Source organism: Amblyraja radiata, chromosome 7 (assembly GCF_010909765.2).
Source record: "Amblyraja radiata isolate CabotCenter1 chromosome 7, sAmbRad1.1.pri, whole genome shotgun sequence".
Lineage (NCBI taxonomy): Eukaryota > Metazoa > Chordata > Chondrichthyes > Rajiformes > Rajidae > Amblyraja > Amblyraja radiata.
Window position 1 is genome coordinate 9911441 of NC_045962.1, and position 25895 is coordinate 9937335.

General features: G+C 42.0%; 1 protein-coding gene across 1 annotated transcript; it reads right to left on the minus strand.

Moving 5' to 3' along the window:
* Positions 1-106: 106 nt before the first annotated feature.
* Positions 107-25376, minus strand: LOC116975024 (glycerol-3-phosphate dehydrogenase [NAD(+)], cytoplasmic-like). Its single transcript, XM_033023685.1, has 9 exons — positions 25296-25376; positions 15276-15603; positions 13895-14072; positions 9754-9894; positions 8953-9091; positions 7391-7503; positions 6661-6894; positions 5840-5946; positions 107-926 (listed from the first exon to the last, which is right to left on the minus strand). The coding sequence occupies exons 2-9, from the start codon at positions 15317-15319 to the stop codon at positions 830-832; spliced, it is 1053 nt and encodes a 350-aa protein (XP_032879576.1). The 5' UTR covers positions 15320-15603; positions 25296-25376; the 3' UTR covers positions 107-829.
* Positions 25377-25895: the final 519 nt, after the last annotated feature.

Below are 25895 nucleotides of genomic sequence, written 5' to 3' on the forward strand. Positions count from 1 at the left end.
ACCTTCCTATGGAAGAATAAAAAAGAAAGCAACAAAATAGAATAAGCCTTGATGCAGTAATATTTCAGCAATTCACAAATATGTAAAAAATATACTGCCGCAGGAATGCTGAAAAGAACAATTTTATTCCACATAAATTGAATTAATATAAAATATAAAGCGATAATTTTTGATTCCCAGTCCAACCGACATTAGAGTTTTGTATGAAAACACTTAGCAAACTTATTTTTAAAAGGCAGTGATTTGTACATTGAAAACAAGTTCCTTAAAAAATTTAATTACAGTAATTTGTGTTTTTAAAAAAAATCACTGCTTCATGGGTGTGAAAACAAACACGACATTTTTTTCTCCGTAATTACACAAATTGTTCTTGAGTGGAGAAATTTGCATTTTCACTGTCTGAATCATGTGAGAGCCATCATGTTTTTTCCACATCATCGTCTTTCTGAATGCAAGGCAGATCCGACTGAATGAAATAGACTGGAATGCTTCATTAACTACAATTTCCTGCATGATCAATAGCGTATATACATTGGTATAATATACACTAAAGCTAACAGTAGCAATTCACTAATAGGTTATATTGGTAGAGATGTTAATGAAAATAGCATTTTAGAGATGGAATTAATTTTCTGCAGCTGTCAAAAAGCTACATTTGAAGAGTTAAAAAGGCAAAATTACCATAGAAATGGTTATAAATTTTAAATGATACTTTTCACCAATAAAAGCATCTTATTTTATTATAAAAGGGATTATCCAGCACTACCCTCTCATTACCTGTGACAATGAAATATTGACTGAATATACATTGACTTGCAGGTGTTCTCAGTTATAAATGTTCTGGGTGGTTTTGCAAGCAGGTGATTAAGTCTCTGACCGGCCTACCTTCATAACAGATTTGAAAAACAGCAACAAAGAGTGGAAACCTGTAAAAAAGCATAAACATCAATCTGAAACAGTTGACCTAGGAACAAGAAAGAAGGATTTAATATCCTAAGTACACAAATATATTAATCCGTATGGACATCCAACAAAGGAGTGTTACTACAATAGTATAAGATTTTTGCCCAATCTCTTGCAGAGTTTGCACAGTGGAGAAGATTTCAAAATAGGGCACATAGTTCTCAGCTATGTCCACTCCTGGGAAGGCAGCCTGCTGCCCTGATTCCATTACCTTTCTAATCTCAGACATGAGCATTACCAGCAAACCCAAGATTTATTGCTCATCCCCAGTGTAAAAAGAAACATATATATAATCTCAGGTACACAAAATTGCTGGAGGAACTCAGCGGGTGCAGCAGCATCTATGGAGCGAAGGAAATAGGCGACGTTTCGGGCCGAAACCCTTCTTCAGAACTCATTCGCACTGAGTTCTCAAATTTACTGCAAATCAAGTATGCCTAGCAAAGCACCAAGCACCATTCCTTGTATGTATACATACTTGGCCAATACATTTTGTACTCAATTTTGATTATTATTCAATTATTAGAAGTTTAGTCCTTGTTGTTAACCAGTAAACATAGCAGGTCATGCACTTTAAATAAATGCCATGGAATCTTTTAACATCAACGCAATACAACAGAGAGGGCTTCAGTTTTACCAGGACTTTGGTTCGGCTGCATTTGGAGTATTGTGTGCAGTTCTGGTTACTCCATTACAGGAAGGGTATGAGGGCTTTGGAAAGGGTGCAGAGGAGATTTACCAGAAAGATGCCTGGATTACGGGGGCATTAACTACAGGGAGAGATTGGATGACTTGAATTTTTTCCTCTGGAATGCCGGAGGTTGCAATGTTACCTGATAGAATACAGTGCCCTCCATAATGTTTGGGACAAAGACCCATCATTTATTTATTTGCCTCAGCACTCCACAATTTGAGATTTGTAATGGAAAAAAAATCACATGTGTTTAAAGCGCACATTGTCAGATTTTATTATAGGCCATTTTTATACATTTTGGTTTCACCATGTCGAAATTACAGCTGTGTTTATACATAGTCCCCCCATTTCAGGGCACCATAATGTTTGAGACACATGGCTTCACAGGTGTTTGTAATTGCTCAGGTGTGTTTAAATGCCTCCTTAATGCAGGTATAAGAGAGCTCTCAGCACCTAGTATTTCCTCCAGTCTTTCCATCATCTTTGGAAACTTTTATTGCTGTTTATCAACATGAGGACCAAAGTTGTGCCAATGAAAGTCAAATAAGCCATTATGAGACTGAGAAACAAGAATAAAACTGTTAGAGACATCAGCCAAACCATAGGCTTACCAAAATCAACAGTTTAGAACATCATTAAGAAGCAAGAGAGCACTGGTGAGCTTACTAATCACAAAGGGACTGGCAGGCCGAGGAAGACCTCCACAGCTGATGACAGAAGAAATCTCTCCATAATAAAGAAAAATCCCCAAACACCTGTCCCACAGATCAGAAACACTCCTCTGGAGTCACGTGAGGATTTGTCAATGACCACTGTCCACAGAAGACTTAATGAACAGAAATACAGAGGCTACACTGCAAGATGCAAACCACTGGTTAGCCACAAAAATAGGATGGCCAGGTTACAGTTTGCCAAGAAGTACTTAAAAGAGCAAACACAGTTCTGGAAAAAGGTCTTGTGGACAGATGAGACGAAGATTAACTTATATCAGAGTGATGGCAAGAGCAAAGTATAGAGGAGAGAAGGAACTGCCCAAGATCCAAAACATACCACCTCATCTGTGAAACACAGTGGTGGGGGTGTTATGGCCTGGGCATGTCTGGCTGCTGCTGATTGATGATACAACTGCTGATGGTAGTAGCATAATGAATTCTGAAGTGTATAGACACATCCTATCTGCTCAAGTTCAAACAAATGCCTCAAAACACATTGGCCTGCGGTTCATTCTTCAGCAAGACAATGATCCCAAACATACAGTTTAAGCAACAAAGGAGATTTTCAAAGCTAAAAAATGGTAAATTCTTGAGTGTTCAGGTCAATTGCCCGATCTGAACCCAATTGAGCATGCCTTTTATATGCTGAAGAGAAAACTGAAGGGGACTAGCCCCCAAAATAAGCATAAGCTAAAGATGGCTGCAATACAGGCCTGGCAGAGCATCACCAGAGAAGACACCCAGCAACTGGTGAGGTCCATGAATTGCAGAATTCAAGCAGTCATTGCATGCAAAGGATATGCAACAAAATACTAAACATGACTACTTTCATTTACATGACATTGCTGTGCTGTGACTATGTAATAATTTCTACATGGTGAAACCAAAATGTATAAAAATGGCCTTTAATAAAATCTAACAACGTGCCCTTTAACCACGTGATATTTTTTCTATTACAAATCTCAAATTGTGGTGTACAGAGGCAAATAAATAAATGATGAATTCTTTGTCCCAAACATTATGGAGGACACTGTAGATGACATTTTGAGAGGCATAGATAGGGAAGACAGTTAGAAACTTTTCCCCAGGATGGAAAAATCAAATAACAGAGGGCATAGGTTTAAGATGAAGGGCAACGTTTAAAGGAAATGTGCAGGGCAAATTTTCTACACAGAGGATGGCGAATGCCTGAAATGTACTGTCAGGGGTGTTGTTGAGGGAGATACGCTAGTGACCTTTAAGAGATTTATGGATAGGCATATGGATATGCAAGGAATGGAGGTAAATGGATTATGTGCAGGTAAATAAGAGATGATCTAGGCATCATGTTTGGCACAGGCATTGTGGACTGAAAGGCTCGTTCTTGTGCTGTATTGTTCTATATTTTATGTTCTAACATATTAATTGAAAAAAGGCATCTCGACACTGCAGCACACTGTCGGTACTGTACTGGCTTCTTGGTCTCAGTATTATGTGGACATTAACACCTTCAGCTGAGTTATTCCCATAGGTATGATCACTTATCTTCTCAAAGTTTTGGCTAAACCTTTCAATCGTCCGTCTGGTAATAATCGGCATGCTACTGTATGTATTTTGCAATGTAAGATCTGCCTGCATTCTTAGAACTTGCATGGACCATCTGTCTGGAGTTTTTGCGGACATATTCAACCTTGCATTACGAAGGTTTGAAGCTCCCACCTTTTTTAAATGGACATCAATTACATTGGAGGGCAAAAAGAGTAAGGTGACGCCTCAATAATGTGACATACCCACCAGTAATCTTGTGGTGATGAAATGCTATGAGAGGTTGGTTGTGATGCATATCAACATATAAACCAGCTTAGGAAAGACCTGGACTCACTACAATTTATCAACTGCCACAAAATGTCAACAGGGGATGGGCTCTCACTGGCCCACTTGGGCAACGTGAACATGTCTGTCAGAATGTTGTTCATCGACTACAGATCGATGTTCAGGACCCTCATTCCTTCCAAATTTATCAATGCAACCCCAACTGTAACAGTCTCTGCTTATCCCTACGTAACAGGATCCTTGACTTCCTCATCAGCACAAATCACTATCAGTTCCTATAAGCGAGTTCGGTATTCTGAAAAACGCAAGGAATCACGGGATTTATCAAAGGTCATTTGTGTTAAAGAAAAACTGAACGAAGCGCTGGCTGTATAAGCTGTGTATAAATTGTTAACTATTCTACCAAGGAATTAATCTGGAATTCTGTCAACTCAATAGCTTCCTTTCTTGTTCTGCTGTTCACACACTACTCACGCAGTCCCAGTTCTAGTTCAGTTCATTAATCTGCAATTATGAGATATTCAAAAAGTTAAATAATTTATTCTTTTCATTTAATCCTTAATGTGTTTGCTACTGGAATAAGAAGGGGTCAAGGAAAGAGCGTTCACGTCGCGACCCTTTTTCAGCCAATCTTTCCACCACCACGCACAAGAAGCACAAGACACGACAAGACAGACACCATTGTATGCAGATGCCGAGATGTGTGTTCAGCTCTGGCTGAACAACTAATCTTGTGTGTGGACTCGAAAAGAAGACTGGAATAAGAAAATATTACTTTTGTTTGAAACATTTTCTTATCTTTATTCATAATTTATGTGTAAAAATATATTTGATCTGAGGAACGGGGGTGCTAGGTAGTGGGAGAGTGGGGTGTAACAGTGAGAGAGAGGGGGCAGATGTGAGTGGGAGACAGGGGGAGAGACATTCTTGGCAGCTGTGTACAGACCTACGTCTCATCCGTAGTCAGGACCGAGCCCGGGTCTCCGGCGCTGCAAGTGCTGTTGAAATGCTACTGGACCATCCCCGTCCCCTCCCGAGTGTCCCATCCCTGTTCAGGGGTGGCCGGAGATGAACGGGGTGACTCTGGACTGACGGGAAGCTGACCCGGAGCAGTGGCGGCCCCAGGCTTACAGCCAGCGTGGAGAAGAAGCGCTAACTCCAGCTCAACTCTGCTCCAACTCCCGAGGAACCCTTTCCCGATGGGCCAGGGACTGTCAGCTGCACCTCTCGCCTTATCCAGCAGCTGCCGGTTAACCCCCTCGGTGCCGGCGAGAGCCGAGCACCAGTCATCAATGGGGGATACACACAAAAAAAAGCAGTAACTCAGCGGGATAGGCAGCATCTTTGGAGAAAAGGAATAGGTGACGTTTCGGATCGAGACCCTTCTCCAGAGATGCCGTCAGCCGAGCATGCAAAGATAATGGAGGAGGGAAATAGGGGGCTAAAGAGGGAGAGTGAGATGCGTTCACATTGATCTTATTTTTTATAAGTTATTGCCATTTTTATATTTTAAAAATGTCAGCCGCGCCTGCGCAGTTGACGACTATGGGTGAGTGGTGGAATATTGCGTTAGGGAACGTGGCCCAACGGGTCCCACTTGGTACAGTATTCTAATAAAAATGCAATTAAAGAACACAGCTATTATTCAAATACTTACTGGTCAACCAAGTTTTTCTTTTTGAGAACTCTATAAACAGCTGCTGAAGTCTGAGGTCCTTGCAATTTCTGTCCATTCAGCATCTCGCTTTCCAATACCTCAATAGACTGGGTAAAAGATAGTAAAAGTTAGCAAAAATCTAAGTTCTACTACATGACATGTCTAATCTATCATAAATTAGTCACAAAAATGTAAATGTTAATAAGAACATTTGAAAGGTACAGCTACACGAATTGGAATGGTTTTGGGGGATACGAGCCAATGCCCTCCCACACCCCCCCCCCCTCCTCCCCACACACCCCCTCCCCACACCCCTCCCTCCCCCACACACACCCTCCCCACACACACTCCCTTTCCCCCCCCCCCCCCCCCCAAACACCCCCCCCCTCCCCCACACACCCCCTCCCCATACACACCCCCTCCCCACACACACACACACCCCCTCCCCCACACTCCCCTACATCCCCCACAGGCCCCGCCTGAAGCTGTCCCCCTCCCCTGGCTGCAGGATGCTCCTCGGCTAAAGCCGTCCCCGTACCCCGGCTACAGAACGCTCCCGCCATTGCGTTGGGGGAACAGGTGAGTGATGGAATATTGCGTTGGGGAATGGGTTGTGTTGGGGGACCAGGCCTCCCGTGTGCCTGGGACCCAACGGGTCCCACTTAGTCTAGTTACCAATAACATTTCACATGTTCTCATCCAAAATACAACCTGCAGTTTACCTTGTCACATGAATAAATTGAATGAATTGATTATTAAAATAGGATTATTCATATTGATGCAAAGATATTATATAATCAATGTCAAAAATTCATTCATACTTTTCCAGTTTTCACAAAGGCTTCTGCGACTCTTCTGTTGCGTCCCCCATAAGAAGATGTAACAACATCTGCTACTCCACAACTCTCCAGCAAGGTTGATGATGTGACTGGCCCTGCACAAAATAACTTGGCAAAGGCTAATATTTCCATCAATCCCAAACGAATGACAGCAGCTTTAGTGTTATCACCACAGCCAAGACCATCACAGAAGCCAGCACACACAGCCACGATATTCTGGAAACAAACAATGGCAATAAAATTGATAAACTGAACTCCAAAAATGGGAAATTACAATTCAGACAGAAGTAAATAACAGTTCATAAGCACTCTGCTATTCATTAAACAACCCAAAACAAGTATGCATGTCTATTTTCGTGAGGCTTACACTCTTTTGTGTATCAACATTAAATTACTTATACAAAGTACAGTTTCCAAATATTCCAAAATGTTTATAGCAAGCTCAGGTTTCAGTTGAGAAATCACTAGATTTCCCATATACTTACGTAAATGGGTACTGAAATATATTTTACTTTTGGAATAATTTTTTTCTTTGGAGTACAATACAATACAATGGTGGAGATAGAGCTCAGGTCTGGCGAGAGGTCTTTGGACCTGAAACATTAACCTTGTTTCTCCCTCCATGGAAGTTCTGAAGATTTCCAGCATTAGCAGTTTTTTCATTTCAGATTTCCAGCATCTGCTACTTTTCCCAAGTACTGATTAAAACTACCTTCAATGCACCACATATTTCCACTGTGTCACATTCCTCTACCACAGTAATTCTGAAATTTGGAGTTTGCATCAGCTCCTTAAAGATCTTTCCATGATCTAGATTTTTGGATCCTGAAAATGAAACAGACAAAAAAAAATATTCAATTCCTGCAGAGTTCACTTAAGCTTATTACAAATTTTAACATCATATATTATGCATTACAATGTTATCATTGCAACATAATTATGCAACGTTGTAATAACTGACTGGTTCATGTACTAAATTAATAAACCACCGGTTTAAATATTGATCTCCATTTTCTAAAACAATGTAGGCACAATTATATGCAATAGGTAAAACTGAAAGTTTACATACACAGCTCAGCAAAATTTAATATTTTATCATTTCTAACACTTCCCCTTTTTGAGAGCCAACAATGAAGTTCCTGGTCGTGCATATCTCTGAAGATCTGCCCTGGACCCAACACATTGATGCAATCCTAAATGATGCACATCAACGCCTCTACTTCCGTTGAAGGATAGAGGAGATTTGGTATGTCGACTAACACTCACTTGAACCTCTACAAGTGTACGGTACATTATACATTGACTGATTGCATCACAGCCTGGTTCAGCAACTCGAACACAGAGGAACTAAAGAGATTACAAAAGGTGGCGAACACTGCCTGGTCTATCATGGGTATTGCCATCCCCACCATCGAAGGGAGGCACTGCCTTAAAAAGGCAGCCAGCATCATCAGGGACCCACACCACCCTGGCCATGTTCTCATTTCATTCCTGCCATTGGGAAGGTACAGCAGTTCACAAACTGGAATGCCCAGGTTCAGGTGTTGGAAAGAACTGCAGATGCTGGATTAAATCGAAGGCAGACACTAAATGCTAGAGTAACTCAGCAGGACAGGCAGCATCTCTGGAGAGAAGGAATGGATGACGTTTCGGGTCGAGACCCTTCTTCAGGCCCAGGTCTGAAGGAGTCTGAAGAAGGGTCTTGACCCGAAATGTCACCCATTCCTTCTCTCCAGAGATGCTGCTTATCCCGCTGAGTTACTCCAGCATTTTGTGTCTATGTCCAGGTTGAGGAGCAGCTTCTTCCAACACCATCAGGCTTTTGAACACTGTGCAAACCCCAACTAAACTACGAACTGTCTTGGTTGCACTAGGGACTTTCGGCTTTGTTTTGTTTTGTACTTTATTGGGGTTTTTTAATTTAATTTTAACTCTTTAAACTTTTTTAATTGTTATTATCTTATCTATTGAATAGTGTGTTTTTAAACTTGTGCTTCTGAAGACACAATCAGCATCAATGCTACCAATAGTGACGGATAATGCTGGGGGTTCTAGTTCTCACCTCAATATTTAAGATGCAGCAAACAGCCCACATTTATGCAAAATTAGTAAATTATTCTATTGCAGGTCCTGGCACAAAATTGTATGACTGATACAATTGTCACAGTGATTTAGTAATCGGTAGTTCACTTGAGAATGTGCAATGGTTTATGCACAATTTCAGTTTAATAAAGGTCAGAAGTGGAGTGAAAGAATAATTGTTATATTTCCTACCAATTGTTGTCTCACAGAATTTCTCATCTGCCACTTCATTTGCAATGTTGGCACCCATCAGCACAGACATTTCAATACCAAGTTTCTCATGAATTATATGTGATATGAACTTAAGACCACAGGAATCTTCGTCAATACCCTGTAGACATAAATGCAAAAGATGATCTTCAGTACAGGTAACCCCATTTCATTTCTCTTTAAAAAGTAACCCTAAATTTATTTGCCAACCCCTAGAACCACACTTGGGTCTCGTCATTTTCCCCCTTCCAGTTCTCCACAGTAAACTTATATCACTTCTTCAGGACATCAATTTCCAAGCTAAATTGTTGCAGTAATGGGGTCTGAACCGTGGCACTTGATGCATTGTTGATGCTTGATGCATTGTAGTGAGATCTCTGACATCCTTCTTAGAGGGACCTGATTTATTACCTCACCAGAAAACAACAGACCCTCAATGTCTTTTGCCAGCCTTGACTTTCTGGAGCAGAAAATGTAACTCCAAATATTTGACTCAAAAACGAGAGTATTCCCATCTCAGCATTAACAGCTTAAACCCTGACCTACTTATGAACACTGTCCATATCATGCCCAGTGACTAGAGTGGGAAGAGCATGGATTAAATCCGAAAAATTGTAAAGATGTGGTTAAGGGATCAAAAAAATTGTCCGGAAGTGAAAAAGGAAAATATACTAAATTATAGTGAAAAAGACATCGGAAGGAAATAAATAAATCAACAGCAGTTAGAAAATTATTTTTCCGACCCATCCTTGATTTTACATTCATGGGGCTCTCAAACATTACCTTTATCAGCGAGATTCCAATTGTACTTGGCTTCAGCTTATTATTTAATTGATCACAAATTTTTCCAATAAACTGATGGGGTAAAACAAAGACAAATACATCTGCCCCGTCTGACGCTTCCACAATATCTGGCACAGCCACCTGTAAAATAGGAAATCATGTTTAGCAAATTTGTTATGTTGGTGCTCGACTACACCAAAGGAAATTTGAAAGTACAGATCTTAAGTGTTCAATTTAATTCACTTTTAATAAAGCAGAACCAGCCCTAATCTAACGATATTTCAAAGACGCTTCCTTGACTACGGTTTGAGAACTGCGAAAATACTTATACTTAAATTCTGGAAAAAGATAACAGTCCCCACAGTGAAGATGTGGATCACAGAAATGACCGAGACTCTACATCTAGAAAAAATAAGGCTTGTCTTGACTGACAAACCAGATCAATTTTCAAAAATATGGTCTCCTTTTATTGAATTTCTTCAACAACATAATGGTTGAACACAAACTCAAAACCGATGCTAGGGTCGGGTGAGCGGGTGTATGGAAGGGTAGTGGGATATATATCCGCTTCTTTTACACCTTCGTTAGTTCCGGGGGGGGGGGGGGGGGGGGGGGGGGGGGTTCTTGGTTTTCTTGAGTTTTTTTTTCTTCTTTCTTTCCCTTTTTTCCTTTTTCTTTTTTTCCCGATCTAGTTATTAGTTCATAAAATGTTAAAACTGAAGCAGTACGAAAATTGTATAACTGTTATGTCGATCATTTTCTTTTTGTACAATTGCTTCAAACAAAAATAAAACAAAAAAATAAATAAACAAAGCAGAACCAAAAAGGTTATAATCTCTGGATTGCCACCCAAGCCACGTGCAAATTGGCATTGGGTTGAGAAGATTAAAGAGTTGAACGCGTGGCTCAAAGATGGGTGTGGGAAAAGTGGATTTTCATTTGTGGGACATTGGGACCAGTATTGGGGAAGGAGGGAGCAGTTCCGAAGGGACAGGCTCCACTGGAACCCGGCTGGGTCCAGGGTCCTGTCTAAACCAGGGCCGTAGATAGGGTTTTAAACTAAATAGAGAGGGAATGGGATCAACAAATTGAAACTGCATGGATGAAGTTAAAGAGCGGGAGAGTGCAGAATAATCGGACAGAAAGTTCAAGAAGGGATAAGAGACTAGGGTCAGGTAAAATCGGGACCAATGTGAGAAGAGGGGTGGTGAATGCCAAACTAAAGGTGAATGCAAGTAGTATATGGAACAAAGTGAATGATCTTATAGCACAGTTAGAAATTGGTACGAATTACGTGTTGGGGATGAGGAGGAATTTCTTTAGTCAGAGGGTGGGGAATCTGTGGAATTCATTGCCACAGACACTTGTGAAGGCAGTCAATAGATATTTTTTAAACGGAGAGAGATTCTTGATTAGTAAGAATGTTACGGGTTATGGGCGAAGGCAGGAGAATGGGGTTGAGAGGGAAAGATAGATCAGCCATAGTGAGCAAACTTAATGGGCCAAATTGCCTCATTCAGCTCCAAGAACATATGAAGGCTCTCTACAAACAGTTGAAACCCCATTTGTCTTACTGTTTCAGGGGTTCCCTAAGGCAGATAACATCTTCAACTATCCTCCTCTTATTACAAAAGAGGCCAGTTTCATCAGTTAGTATTGAAGACTACCAATTTGTCAGGCAAGATCTTGAAGACCATTATCATTGTTATGTATGTCTACTTAGCAAAGTCCAGCAATCTTACTGCAGCATCTCACTTTGATTTATCTGTAGATATGGAGCCAATATTGTTTAAAATTCCATGCTCTCCTTTAAACTCCAGTTATGTCTCCACAAGGTAGAAAAAATCCCAATATTTTCTAAAGTCTCTATATACTGGATTTCAAATATTACATTTAGGACAATCTAAAATTGTGTGATGTTTTCATAACATAATAACAAATCTTATAATATGAAAGGTATTATGTTCAAAGTTATTTCCCATGTCTATGTTACATAGAAAAGATTCAGCAAGATTTGCAAAGTTAATTAATTAATTAAGTTAATTAATTAATGCAGTTGATAAACATTAATCCCTTTATCTCTGTTATTGAAACAATCCTTCCATATCTTCTGCTTACATTATAAATACAACAATTACATTTTGTGAGATTATGTTTTTAAGTTATTTATGATTATGAAATGCTATTGATAAATCACACATTACCAATATTTTTTTATGTGGCGTAAATCTCTGCTTCTGCCACCCTTTCTGCCAATGAGTTCCTGGTCCTTGTCATCCACAGGGAGCAGAAATGTTTTATCATTTCCCTTCTGATGCTTATCTGATTACTATAATATGGCCGCTGTTTTTTGATCTCTGCCACGGACACTTACCCGACTGAGACTCCACAAAAGTTCCTCGGCTCCACCGAAACCAACCTTTTTCAATCGTTTCCCCATAGCTACAATTTTCGAGTTCTGCCAACTTTCTTGTAAATCACTTCTTCACTCTCTCCAGTGCAATCCCATATTATGACACTGTAGTCAGAACTGTATGCAGTACTCCAAGTATAGCCAAACATGTTGTAGGCTATCTGGCAGAGCCTTTCACCTTCATGCTTTTACATTATCTGTCTTAACTATGAAAGGAAAGCATATCAAATGCCAGTTCACCTATCCTTGAAAGATTTATGCTGCACTTTAAGGTCCCTTTGTCCTTTAATCATTCAATATTCTGCCATGGGTTGGTTATGCCTGTGACGTATTGCGACTGGGTTTACAATATATATTAACAATTTAGACGAGGGAATTAAATGTAACATCTCTAAGTTTGCGGATGACACAAAGCTGGGTGGCAGTGTGAGCTGCGAGGAGCATGCTATGAGGCTGCAGGGTGACTTGGATAGGTTGGGTGAGTGGGCAGAAGCATGGCAGATGCAGTATAATGTGGATAAATGTGAGGTTATCCACTTTGGTGGCAAGAACAGGGAGGCAGATTATCTGAATGGTGTCAGATTAGGAGAAGGGGAGGTGCAACGAGACCTGGGTGTGCTTGTACATCAGTCACTGAAAGTAAGCATGCAGGTACAAAAGGCAGTGAAGAAAGCCCTCATTGCGAGAGGATTTGAGTTTAGGAGCAAGGAGGTCCTACTGCAGTTGTACAGGGCCCTGGTGAGACTGCACCTGGAGTATTGTGTGCAATTTTGGTCTCCTAATTTGAGGAAGGACATTATTGCTATTGAGGGAGTGTAGCGTAAATTCACCAGGTTAATTCCCGGGATGGCGGAACTGACATATGATGAAAGAATGGGTCGACTGGCCTTGCATTCACTGAAATTTAAAAGGATGAGAGGATATCTTATAGAAACAAATAAAATTCTTAGAGGATTGTACAGGGTAGATGCAGGAAAAATGTTCCTGATGTTGGAGGAGTCCAGAACCAGGGGTCACAGTTTAAGAATAAGGGGTAGGCCATTTAGGACTGAGATGAGGAAACATTTCTTCACCCAGAAAGTTGTGAATCTGTGGAATTCTCTGCCACAGAAGGCAGTGGAGGCCAATTCACTGGATGTTTTCAAGAGAGTTAGATTTAGCTGTTAGGGCTGAGGGAATTAAGGAATATGGGGAAAAAGCCAGAACGGGGTACTGATTTTGGATGATCAGCCATGATCATATTGAATAGCTGTGCCGGCTCAAAGACCCGAATGGCCTACTCCTGCACTTATTTTCTATGTTTCTATGCACCTCCTCAAATGCATTCATTATCTGTTTTAAATAAAAATGTTGTATCTTTTAAAGTGATACAATTGATTTTCATTGTGCAATGTGGTGTAAATGAATAACAAATTGCTAATTAGATACCACTTCCTTTCACTTCAACATTGATCATGCCTGTCACAAAATCATATCAAACATTGCTTGTGCTTTATTGATATATTGCATTATTTTATAATAGATATTTTAGATGAAAGCATCCATCTTGAACATAATAGGGCAGCAATATCTGCCTTTAAAAAGCTGATTGTGACATTTTTAAAGGCGGAGAGTAGCGGGTGAAATAGTTTTGCAAAAAATGCAGTTACTCATGGTCTGAAGAGCAATGGATAAAACATCTTAGTTTCTGAACCACATTTTTCCCCCCCATGCATCTCTTTCACTTACCACATTCTCTGGCAGCTTGTGACCTGGTAAGTACTTAATATTCTCGTGGTCTGTGTTTATTATTTCGGTGAGTTTTCTTCCATTCAATATTTCTTCGAAAACCCACATTTTGACAATGGGATCGAATTGCTTTGACTTTGCAACATTTCTGCCAATTATTGCAGCAACAGCAGAGCCCCTGAAAGAAACAAGATACAGTTTGGTAACAGAATTAGCTCAAGTAGGCAACTTGTTTAGCATGGAGAGCTGGGGGCTGAGGGTTGGAGCTAGAGCCTGTTTCCATGTCGTATTGCTCTATGACAAAGGGTAATAAATACATACATACATCAAACACAACATCAAGCAAAGCAAGAATTTCATTGTCCTATACAGGGACACATGACAATAAATTCATTTGAACTTGAACTTGAACTACCCCACCAGACAAAATCAAACTTCCACATCTCCCCTCCATCACTGACTTCATTCCCGCTCACACATCTTCAGACATCTTAACTTTGGGAATGGGCAAATTAAATATTTTGACACAAATGATCTGACACAAAATAATTCAGGGTGGCAGGGAGTATCTGGAGTGGTATGGTTACTCTAATTTGTCCAAAAGCAACTGGAGAGAAGGCTTTGAAGTTTTAGCACCAAGATGTCATGGGCACTCAATTGATCAGTTTCTTTCGATGTGTTGCTGTAACTGTCTGCTTACTGATACACACGACTCTCCCTTGACATCAACGTCTGCTCACACACGACTCTACCCCTCATCTATTGTGACAATATTAGGAGGATCCCTTTATTTATTGCAAAATTATGGATGTGACAGTTTTTGATGAAAACTGCAAACACTAATTTAACGACCCTGCAGTCCCACTACCACAATCCAACTGAGCAGAAATCCACGGGTTTCTTAAGGTCTTAAATAAAAAATAAATAAAATAAAAATAAAACGTATTATTAAGGTCCACAGCTACTTAAGGTCTTGCATGTAAACAAAAAGTATCAAGGTTAATGTGTTATTGAGGAACATTTGATTTGAGGCCACAAAAGGAGCAATTAGCCCAAAGTCTGAAAGAGGAGATAAGAGATAAAGGTGCGGGAAGGTTTCGGGACAGTTGACGCCCTAGCAGCAGGAAGCACGGTGACCCAATAATGGAACGATTCATGGAGGAAGAAAAAGGCAAATGTTAATAAATGCAGGTAGCTGCATTTTTAAGGGATTATAGAAAAACATGGAATTTTTTCTTGGAGTTTGAAAACAATTTGACGGTGTGGTTTTTGTGGGTGTAGATTACATTCTTCAGTGTGAAGTCCTGCAAGATCCTGAGTAGGAAGGAGGGATCCTTCCACTTACACACCACGCAAATCTCACACACAACGTCCAACTTACCAGTTGCCGGATCCGACGATGCACACCTTCTTGCAGTCAGACATGGTCCGCGATGTAGCGAGCAAGTTCACAGCGGTTACGTTTCAGCTGATCTTTGGAGTGTTTCTAGTTCTACACTGCGAGGTTGACTGGACCCGGTGGAACTTCCTTACTGCCTTTTCCGTAATTGGTTCACGTCTCCGTCGATCATGCAGCGAATCTTTTTTTACGCTGCAGAACGATTATTGTCCAGAAGAGGGGATAATGCTGTGGTCTCCGAGTTGGTGCCGGTAACCAACATCGCCTCGAACTGCTTTCCCTGATACGAAACGGGCAATCGTTTGCCGATCTACACATTTATTTTCGACAACAAAAAATAAATAAACATTAAATAATTCATTCTGCGTGTAGTCGCATAATACAAACTTAAGGCTTAGTCATACAGTCTGACAGCGTGAAAACAGGTCCTTCAGCCCAACTTGTTCGCACCAGCCAACAATGTCCCAACCACACTCGTCCCACTTGCCTGCGTTTGGTCCATATCCCTCTAAACCTGTCCTATCCATGTACCTGTCTAAATGTTTCTTAAACGTTGGCATAGTCCCTGCCTCAACTACTTCATCTGGCAGCTGGTTCCCTACACCCACCACCCTTTGTGTGAAAAAGTTACCCCTCAAATTCCAATTACATCTTTCCCTCTTCACCTTAAATCTATGTCCCCTGGTTCTTGATTCCCCTATTCTTGGCAAGAGACTCTATGTGTCTACCCAAACGATTCTTCTCACGATTTTGTACACCACTATAATATCACTCCTCATCCTCCTGCGCACCAAGGAATAGAGTCCCAGCCTGCTCAACCTCTCCCTCGAGTCCTGGCAACATCCTTGTAAATCTTCTCTGTATGCTTGACATCTTTCCTATAACATGGTGCCCAAAACTGGACACAATACTCTAAATGCAGCCTCACCAACGTCTTATACAACTGCAACATGACATCCCAACATCTATACTCAATGCTCTGACTGATGAAGGCCAATGTGCTAAAAGCCTTTTTGATCACCCTATCTACCTGTGATACCACTTTCAATGAACTATGTACCTGCACCCCTAGATCCTCCTTGAATCCCATGGGATCTAACCTTCCATAGCAGCCTTCCATGTGGAACCTTATCAAATGCCTTACTAAAATTCACACGACACGACCTCCCATGTACATGTTGACTATCCCTAATCAGCCCTTGTCCATCTAAGTGCATTTATATCCTATTCCTCAGAAAACGCTCTAGTACCTTTCCAACTACAGATGTTAAGCTCACTAGCCTGTGGTTCCCAGCCGTTTCACTGCAGCGCTTCTTGAATAGAGGCACAACATTTGCCTCCCTCCAGTCTTCCAGCACCTCGCCTGTATTTAGCTACGACTCATAAATCTCAGCGGTGGCTCTTGCAATTTCTTCTCTAGCTTTCCATAGAGTCCTCCGATATATCTGATCTGGCCCAGGAGATTTGTCTATCTTCATATGCGTCAGGACCTTCAGCACATCTGCCACCATAATACTGTGCTCTCAAGACACTTCCAGTGACTGCCCCAAGATCCCACGTTCTGTCTTTCTCCACGGTAAAAACAGGAAAAATACTCATTGAGGACCTTGCCCATCTCCTGTGGCTTCACACAGAGTTGACCACTTTGATTCTTGAGCGGTTCTACTCTCTCTCTCTGGTTACTTTTTTTGCCTTTATATGCCTGTAACATCTCTAGGGATTAGCCTTAATGCTATCTCCCAGAGCTATCTCCAGCCCCCCTTTTGCCTCTGATTTTATTATTTAGCTTAGTCCTAAGATCCTGAAACCCCTCCAGGGATACACTTGATCCCAGCTGCCTATACCTGTCCCATGCCTCCTTCTTACTCTTGACCAAAGCCTCAATTTCCCTCGCCATCCAGGCTTCCTTACATTTGCCTGCCTTGCCCTTCACTCTAACAGGGATGTGCATATCCTGAACTTGTGTCTTTAAAAATCATCACTCCTGACATTCCTTTTCCATCAAATAACCTACTCCAATCTACTTGAGCGAGTTCCTGTCTCATACCCTCAAATCTTTTGGCAACACTGATATGACGCCGGCAGTCTCTGAAAAAAATCGCCAAGTGGGACAGGTCCTTAAGGATGCAAAGTAACTCCTGCTTTCTTCTACCCCCTCTCCCACCTCAGTCGTCTTACTAGTTCCACTCTTTGCATCAATGTATCCCTGTTGTTAGCAACATCAATTATTATCTATATGGCTCGTTGGATGAAATAATTAAATAGGCCAGGTTTCCTCAAAGTACGAAGGTAGATGGGTTAGCAAGATGTGAAAAATTGATATAGAGATAGGTTAAGAAATGGGCAAGACATTATTCAAAAGAGTATAACGTGGGAAACTGTGAGGTTTTCTGCTTTGGACAAAATAGACAATAGACAATACACAATAGACAATAGGTGCAGGAGTAGGCTATTCGGCCCTTCGAGCCAGCACGCCATTCAATGTGATCATGACTGATCATCCCCAATCAGTAACCCGTTCCTGCCTTCTCCCCATATCCCCTGACTCCGCTATCTTTAAGAGCCCTATCTAACTCTCTCTTGAAAGCATCCAGAGGCATATGAAGCAGAGAATTCCACAGACTCACAACTCTCTGTGAGAAAAAGTGTTTCCTCGTCTACGTTCTAAATGGTTTACCCATTATTCTTAAACTGTGGCCTCTGGTTCTGGACTCCTCCAACATCGGGAACATGTTTCCTGCCTTTAGCGTGTCCAAACCCTTAACAATCTTATATGTTTCACTAAGATCCCCTCTCATCCTTCTAAATTCCAGAGTGTACAAGCCCAGCCGCTCCATTCTCTCAGCATATGACAGTCCCGCCATCCCGGGAATTAACCTTGTAAACCTACGCTGCACTCCCTCAATAGCAAGAATGTCCTTCCTCAAATTAGGGGACCAAAACTGTACACAATACTCCAGGTGTGGTCTCACCAGGGCTCTGTACAACTGCAGTAGGACCTCTTTGCTCCTATACTCGGCTCATCTTGTTATAAAGGCCAACATGCCATTCACTTTCTTCACTACCTGCTGTACCTGCATGTTTGCTTTGATTTCACTTTTCAAAGGAATGAAAATGTGGATTATTACTCATATGGAGTGAGGCTCCTTTGTTGTGATACAATGGGATCTGAGGAATCTTGAGCACTATACACCAATGGTTGGCATGCAGGTACAGAAAGATGTGAGTAAACTCATGGGATTAGTTTAGTTTAGAGATACAGTGCAGATCTCAGCCTTTATTACCGAGGGCATGGAGTATACACGGGGAATCTCTGGCGCATCCTTACAAGATACTGCTGTGACCCCACCTCAACTAATGCATACATTTCTCGCTACTGGATTTAGGGAAGAATGCATTTGTATTGGGGGGGGAAATACAGAGAAAGCTCTTTGGGTTGATTCCTGGACATATAAAGAGAGGTTGTTAAGTGGGACCTTATTCATTGGAGTTTAGAACAATAAGAGGTAACATTTTTGAAACACATGAAACTGAGAAGAGATTAATAACGTCAATGTGGAGAGGAATTTCCCTCCTGTGTGAGAAACTAGAACCAGAGGACATAGTTTCAGTGTAATGGGTTCTTGATTAACATGATGATGATGAGAAACGTCTTCCTTACTCAGGAGAACTGTGGGGAAAGAATAATTGAATAGTTTTCAAGGCAGATGCCGACAGACAAATTACAGACAGACAGACAGACAGAACTACAAATTAATCAAGAAGTTCAGTGAGAGAATAAAAAAGTGGTATTAAGGCTGAGATTGGGTCAGCCATGATCACAGGAAATGATGGGGCGATTCCTGCTTCTGTTTCTGCTGTAATGGATGGATGCTAAATGGCAAGGTACCTCCAAATTCAGCTGAAAATTTACTACTACATTAATAACAACTATAAAGACAATAAAATAAAGCTTTCATATAATATCAAATACATTTTCTAGAGCAAGCACTGCATTACAAGGATTAACAATGGAATTAATTGCTCACCATTCCCATTTTTAATTCTCCAAATGTCACTGTCTCTCCTGAAGTGCAGGCTAATGGGAACTTAGCACCATCTATTGCCTTTCTGATGTTGCTAGCTTTGTCACCTTAACACACAATGATAGTCAGCAGAGTATTCTTGCTAAGTCAAATTGTGCCTTCACCTGCTACACCCTAAATGCCATTGCTACTTAATCTGGTGTGATCGTAGAATCAAAGCAGGCCCAGGCTTGATTAGTGCTTGGGAAGGATTCTGGCTCTAAATACCAGCATAACTTGGCATAACTTGGAGAGAAAATAATTGTCACCATCCCAATTTGCCAATGAATCATCAATGATACAAAACTGGCTGCCTGAGGACTGACTATTACTTTCTAAAACTTTAAAATGAGAATGCTGGATGGAAACTAGGTCCAAAGATATATTTCCCTTCCCAATGTGGTGTCTCGGCTCATAATTCAGTTAAATCTATGCAGTATCTCTCTGCACATAAACAGTAATATATACATATCACCATACATTCATAATATCACAATTTAATATTTTTACTCTACTGATAAATTTCCTGGATGAGGTTTATGGAGTAAGGAATGTTGTGAGATTCCCGTTAGTTTCCTGAAATGGAAGTAAACAACAAAAATATGGCATTTTTGATGTTGCAACAGCAAGGACTTGGATCCTGATGGAGTGATGTTCATAATGCAGAATGGATCAATAAACATCTAGCAGCTTAATGCTGCAGGGTTATTGCTGGGAACATTGAGGTTGGGGGTGTTAGTCTCAGTCTTGATGTCTACTGCCAAAAGGGTTTGGTAAAATTGTGTGACGAATTGGCTCAACTAATCTGCCTCTGCTCAAGTTTCTACTGATTCTCAATCTTCATCGGTAGTGTTGTGGCAGCTCGACTAACCAGGCCCACTGACTGTTGTGCTGGTAATCAGTTTAAACCTTACCAAAGCCAGTTGTATCTGTATAGTATTGATGGAAATATAAAAGTAGACCCCAATTGTAACAGCATTATCTCACTAATCTTATCTAAGACTAATTATGGAATGCATATTCTCTTACTAGAGCCATCTGCAGGATGTACAGGATTCATGGCAACTTGTTCGTACGGATTCAGAACGGACTTATTCATAGAAGACAGGGGGTTGTAGTGGAAGGTAGATATTCTGGCTGGAAGTCTATGCCCAGTGGAGTTCTGCAAGAAACTATGCTCGGACCTCTGCTGTTTGTGATGTAGATAAATGTAGATGGGTTGGTGAATAAGTATGCTGATGACACAAAAATTGGAGGAGATGCAGACAATGAAGAAGGATGTCAGAAGATACAGCAGGATACAGATCAGCTTCAGAAATGGGCAGAGATATGGCAGATGGAGTTTAATCTAAGTTTGAAGTTGCACTCAATTTTAGTTTAGTGATATAGCATGGAAACAGGCCCTTCGGCCCACTGAATCCATGCTGACCATCACTCATCCGTACATTAGTTCTATATCCTTCACAGTCCATGCAATTTAGAGAAGCCTACAAACCTGCACGTCTTTGGATCGTGGGAGGAAATTGGAGCACCCAGAGGAAACCCACATGGTCATGGGGAAAATGTATAAACTCCACACAGGTAGCACCCAGTCAGGTGAAACTGAATCTCTGGCGCTGTATGGCAGCAGCTCCACCACTGCGCGAAGGTTGAGTGTATGGAGAGTATACAGTTAATGGTAAGATCCTCAATAGCATTGATGTGCAGAAGGATCTTGGGAGCCAAGTTCATAGCTCACTGAAAGTGGCAACACAAGTAGATGGTGTGGTAAAGAAGGCATACGGTGTGCTTGCCTTCATTGCTAAGTTATTGAATATTATAATCAAAATAGCAAATGGCAAAAATAATTTCACTACATCTAGGTGTATGTGACAATAAATCAACCTTTGAACCTTTAATCATACTTTATTAGCCAAGTATATTTTGCAACCTACGAGGAATTTGATTTGCCAAACAGTCATACCAATAAAAAGCAACAGAACGCACAAAATAAATTTTAATGTAAACATCTACCACAGTGACTCCTCCACATTCCTCACTGTGATGGAAGACGAAAAAAAGGTCAATCTCTCCCTTCTTTGTCCTCCAGTGGTCGGGGGGCCTCTAACCTTCCATTGACGGGACGATCTTACTCCCGTAGTCGGCAACGGGCCTCCTCGTCGGGGCAATCAAGCTCCTGCATGGAGGGGAGGGGGGGGGGAGAAACCGCAGCTCCCCCGCGCCGGGCGATCTACCCCGGGTCGGGGCTAGCAGAACGTCGTGTGGCTTTTCGATCTTCCTGACGTCGGTCTCAACCTGAGACCGCAAGCTCCTTGATGTTAAAGTCCACAGGCCGTGGTTGGAGCGTCAATCCCAAGCAAGGAATCAGCTCTGATTGAGCCCCAGCGGTGGGGCTCAAAGTCAGTCCCAAACAAGGCCTCCAGCTCCACGATGTTAGGCTGCAGAGGGACGATCCGGAAAACAATTGCATCACCGGCAAGATAAGAGATTGAAAAAAAGTTTCCCCCGACCCCCCTCCTGCCCACCCCCCACATAAAACAAACCAGGGAACATTGACACATACTTTTTACACACTAAAAATAACAAAAAAGGACAGACTGTAGGCGAGGCTGCCATCGAAGCGCCACCCAGTGGTTATGAAGTCATCATGCAGCCCTATAGGACTTTGGTTCGGCTGCATTTGGAGTACTGCGTGCAGTTCTGGTCACCCCATTATAGGAAGGATGTGGAAGGTTTGAAGGGGGTGCGGAGGAAGTTTATCAGAATGCTGCCTGGATTAGAGGGTTTCAACTACAGGAATAGGTTGAATAATTGGGATTGTTTTCTCTGGAACGTTGGATGTTAAGGGAAAATGATAGAAGTATATGAAATTATGAGAGGCATAGATAGAGTAGACAGTCAGAATCTTTTTGCAAGGTGGAAATGTCCAACACTGGACGGCTAATTTTAATGGGGATGTGTGGGGCAAGTTTGGTGGAGGCAGATATGATAGTGGCGTTTAAGAGGCTTTTAGATAGGCATTTGGAATAGACAGATGAGGATCATGTGCAGGCAGCTGAGATCAGTTTAACTGGACATCATGTTTTGCATAACTATTGTGAGCTGAAGGGCCCATTCCATTCCTGTCCTGTTCTATGTACCTTGACCTACAGAGGCTCCCTGCAGACCCTTATATAATTCCGATGTCACACAAGTCAGAAACGGAAGTGGTACTGTTCACATGTAAATTTACCATTTGACACAGAGACCATGGGGGACCTCCGATGTGGAGACAACAAGGGAGCTCCAACGTGGAGACATGGCGGGAGCTCCAACGTGGAAACCACATGGGAGCTCCGACGCAGAGATCACGGCGAAGCTCCAACACAGAGACCATGGGGGCACTCCGATGCCGAGACATGGTGGAAGCTCCGACGCGGAGACGACAGGGGAGCTCCCAAGCCTAAAGACTTGCTAATGAAAACGCAAGTTTATGTCAGTCACCAATTATGCAAGTTGTGGAGTGCTTGTACTGAGAAATTAAACGGCAAAATTTAGTAGGAAAGATGTTGTCATGCTGGAAATGGTTCAAAGCAGATTTACGAAGATGTTCCTGGGACTCGAGGGCCTGAGTTATAGGAGAGGCTAGGACTCAGCAGGCTAGGACTCTATTCCTTAGAGCGCAGGAGGATGAGGAGTGATCTTCTTCTTCTTGCGAATGGCGTGTGCAGCCTAAAGTTGTAGGACAACTTGTTCTATATGAACTTATTTGATTGTGCACACCGGGTTGATTGCATTCGTCGAAACAGGGCGGACCACGTGAAGGTTGCAATCTTCCACCCCAAGGAGTGATGTTATAGAAATGTATAAGATCATGAGAGAAATTGATGGGGTAAATGCAAAAAGTATTTTACCAAGAGTAGGGGAATCAAGAACCAAAGGACATAGGTTTAGGGTGATTGGGGAAAGATTTAATAGAATCCTGAAAGGGAACTGTTTTTACAGAAAGGGTGGCAGGTATATGGAACGAGCTGCCTGAGGAGATAGTTGAGGCAGGTACTATCAAAATGTTTAAAAAACATTTGTTGGGGTACACGGAGTATAGGTTTAGAGGGATATGGGCCAAACGTAGGTAGTTTGGAGTCGCGTAGATGGGGCATGTTGATCAGCGTGGGCAAGTTGGGTTGAAGGGCATGTTTCCATGTTGTATGACTCAAATAACATAATCTAAAAAGGTTGAAAACTCAAAAGAAAGTGCACAATCATTCATGCATTATGTTGCTCTGGAGCTGATTATGTTTTCCTGTTTCTTGGGTCATGGAGTCATATGGCACGAAAGGACATTTGGTCTAACATGCCCATGCAGACCAAGATGCGCCATCTACACTCGTCCCATTTGACTGTGTTTGGCCCATATCCCTCTAAATCTTTCCCACCCATGTACCTGATGAGGATGCCCAGTTTTCCTATTATGAGATTATTCTGTTGATACAAAAAAGTCAACTGGATTCTGATTGACAGCTTTTGAATTATCACTCCTCAAATCAGAGTTATGAGTTTATCCATTCTCACTAGACGAGTTAAACAGAACGGTCCTGACCCGAACGAAACATCACCTATCCATTTTCTCCAGAGATGCTGCCTGACTTGCTGAGTCACTCCAGCATTTTGTGTCTATCTTCAGTTAAACAAAAGACACCCAATAGTGTCCACATTTGACGGCAACTGAATAGCTTTGTGTAGGGACAGATATTTTTGCACGTGATTGGAGGCAAAAGACATGAATTCTGTACTTTTTCAGTTATTTTTAAGACATACGTGATGAATCTACAATTTATAATGCAGGATTTCCTTAAAGTTTATTGAATTCCCATAAATATTTGCAACATTTTACTTTACCTTTGGGTAAAATATTTATTATATTGCAATTGATCCCATTAAGAAAGTTTGTCAGGTTTCCCACTCTTTGCAGTGCCAATAGAGGGTTGCACTGTCAAAGGCCAATACTCTGTTTTTACAAAGGGAATGCTATAGGTGTCCTTGAGACTCTTGAAAGGCGCCCATAAATAAAATATATTATTATAATTATGCTATTGAAGGCTACAGGATCTTTGATTGAAGGGCTTGTTATTTTGGACGAGTCATTAGAGCTGCTGGACTTGGAGAGGTTTGAAATCGCAAAGCTAATGGAACGGATTCACACGCCTATGAGGAATTAGTAGTGTTTGAACCTTTAACACAAAAGAGAGCTTTGCTGAGAAACATGAACATAAATCTGTTTAAATTTGTTTGGAGCGAGGTCTTAGAAACCTGATAGAAGCATATGTAATTATGATAAGTATAGATAGGGTGGACAGTCAGAACCTTTTTCTCCAGGATAGAAACATGAAAGACTAGAGAGCATGGCCTTAAGGTGAGAGGGGCAAAGGTTAAAGGAACTGCCAGGGGTAGTGGTGGAGGCAGATACGATCAAGATCTTTGGATACGGTAGCGGTGTTTAACAGATTTTTGGCTCGGCACGAATGGATCTGCAGGGAATGGAGGAGTATGGATTATGTGATGGTAGATAAGAGTTGGGCTTGGCATCATGGTCGGCACGGACACCGTGGGCCGAAGGGCCTGTTCCTTTGCTGCACCATTTTATGTTCCATGCATCAATACCTGAAGAACCCAAGTATGACCACAAGAAGTCGGGGTTTGCAGGAGTGTTTTGAGTAAAGCCGGTGTTCCTATCTGGAGACCAGACCTATGTATGATTTTTAGAAACACCTGTAAAGTTAGGATGAAGCAGAGTCGAGTTTGGGCATCGGGTGGAGTGTGTTGTCCTCTGCACAAGCGCGGTGACATAAAACAGCACATGTAAGTCACTCGCGGAATAAAAAGTCACTCGCGTAATAAATAGTCACAGCAATAAAAACGAGGCGGCCGGTGTTAGTCAACGGGACCGCAGATCATGTACCTGTGTGGAGGCCCGGCTCAGGCCCGGCGCTGCCCCGCACAAACATGGCGGCTGGCGGGCAGCAACCAGGTGATGTTGTCCTGCCCCGCACAAACATGGCGGCCGGCGAGCAGCAACCAGGTGATGTTGCCCTGCCCCGCACAAACATGGCGGCTGGCGGGCAGCAACCAGGTGATGTGTTCAAAAGGGAACTGCAGATGCTGGAATATCGAAGGTACACAAAATTGCTGGAGGAACTCAGCGGGTGCAGCAGCATCTATGGAGCGAAGGAAATAGTCTGAAGAAGGGTTTCGGCCCGAAACGTCGCCTATTTCCTTCGCTCCATAGATGCTGCTGCACCCGCTGAGTTCCTCCAGCAATTTTGTGTACCAGCAACCAGGTGATGTTGCGCTGCCCCGCACAAACATGGCGGCTGGCGGGCAGCAACCAGGTGATGTTGTCCTGCCCCGCACAAACATGGCGGCCGGCGAGCAGCAACCAGGTGATGTTGCCCTGCCCCGCACAAACATGGCGGCTGGTGAGCAGCAGCCTGTTGCCCTGCCCCGCCCTAACCCGGAAGGGAATCATGTCAGTCACGTGTCCCACCGGCTATTATGAAGC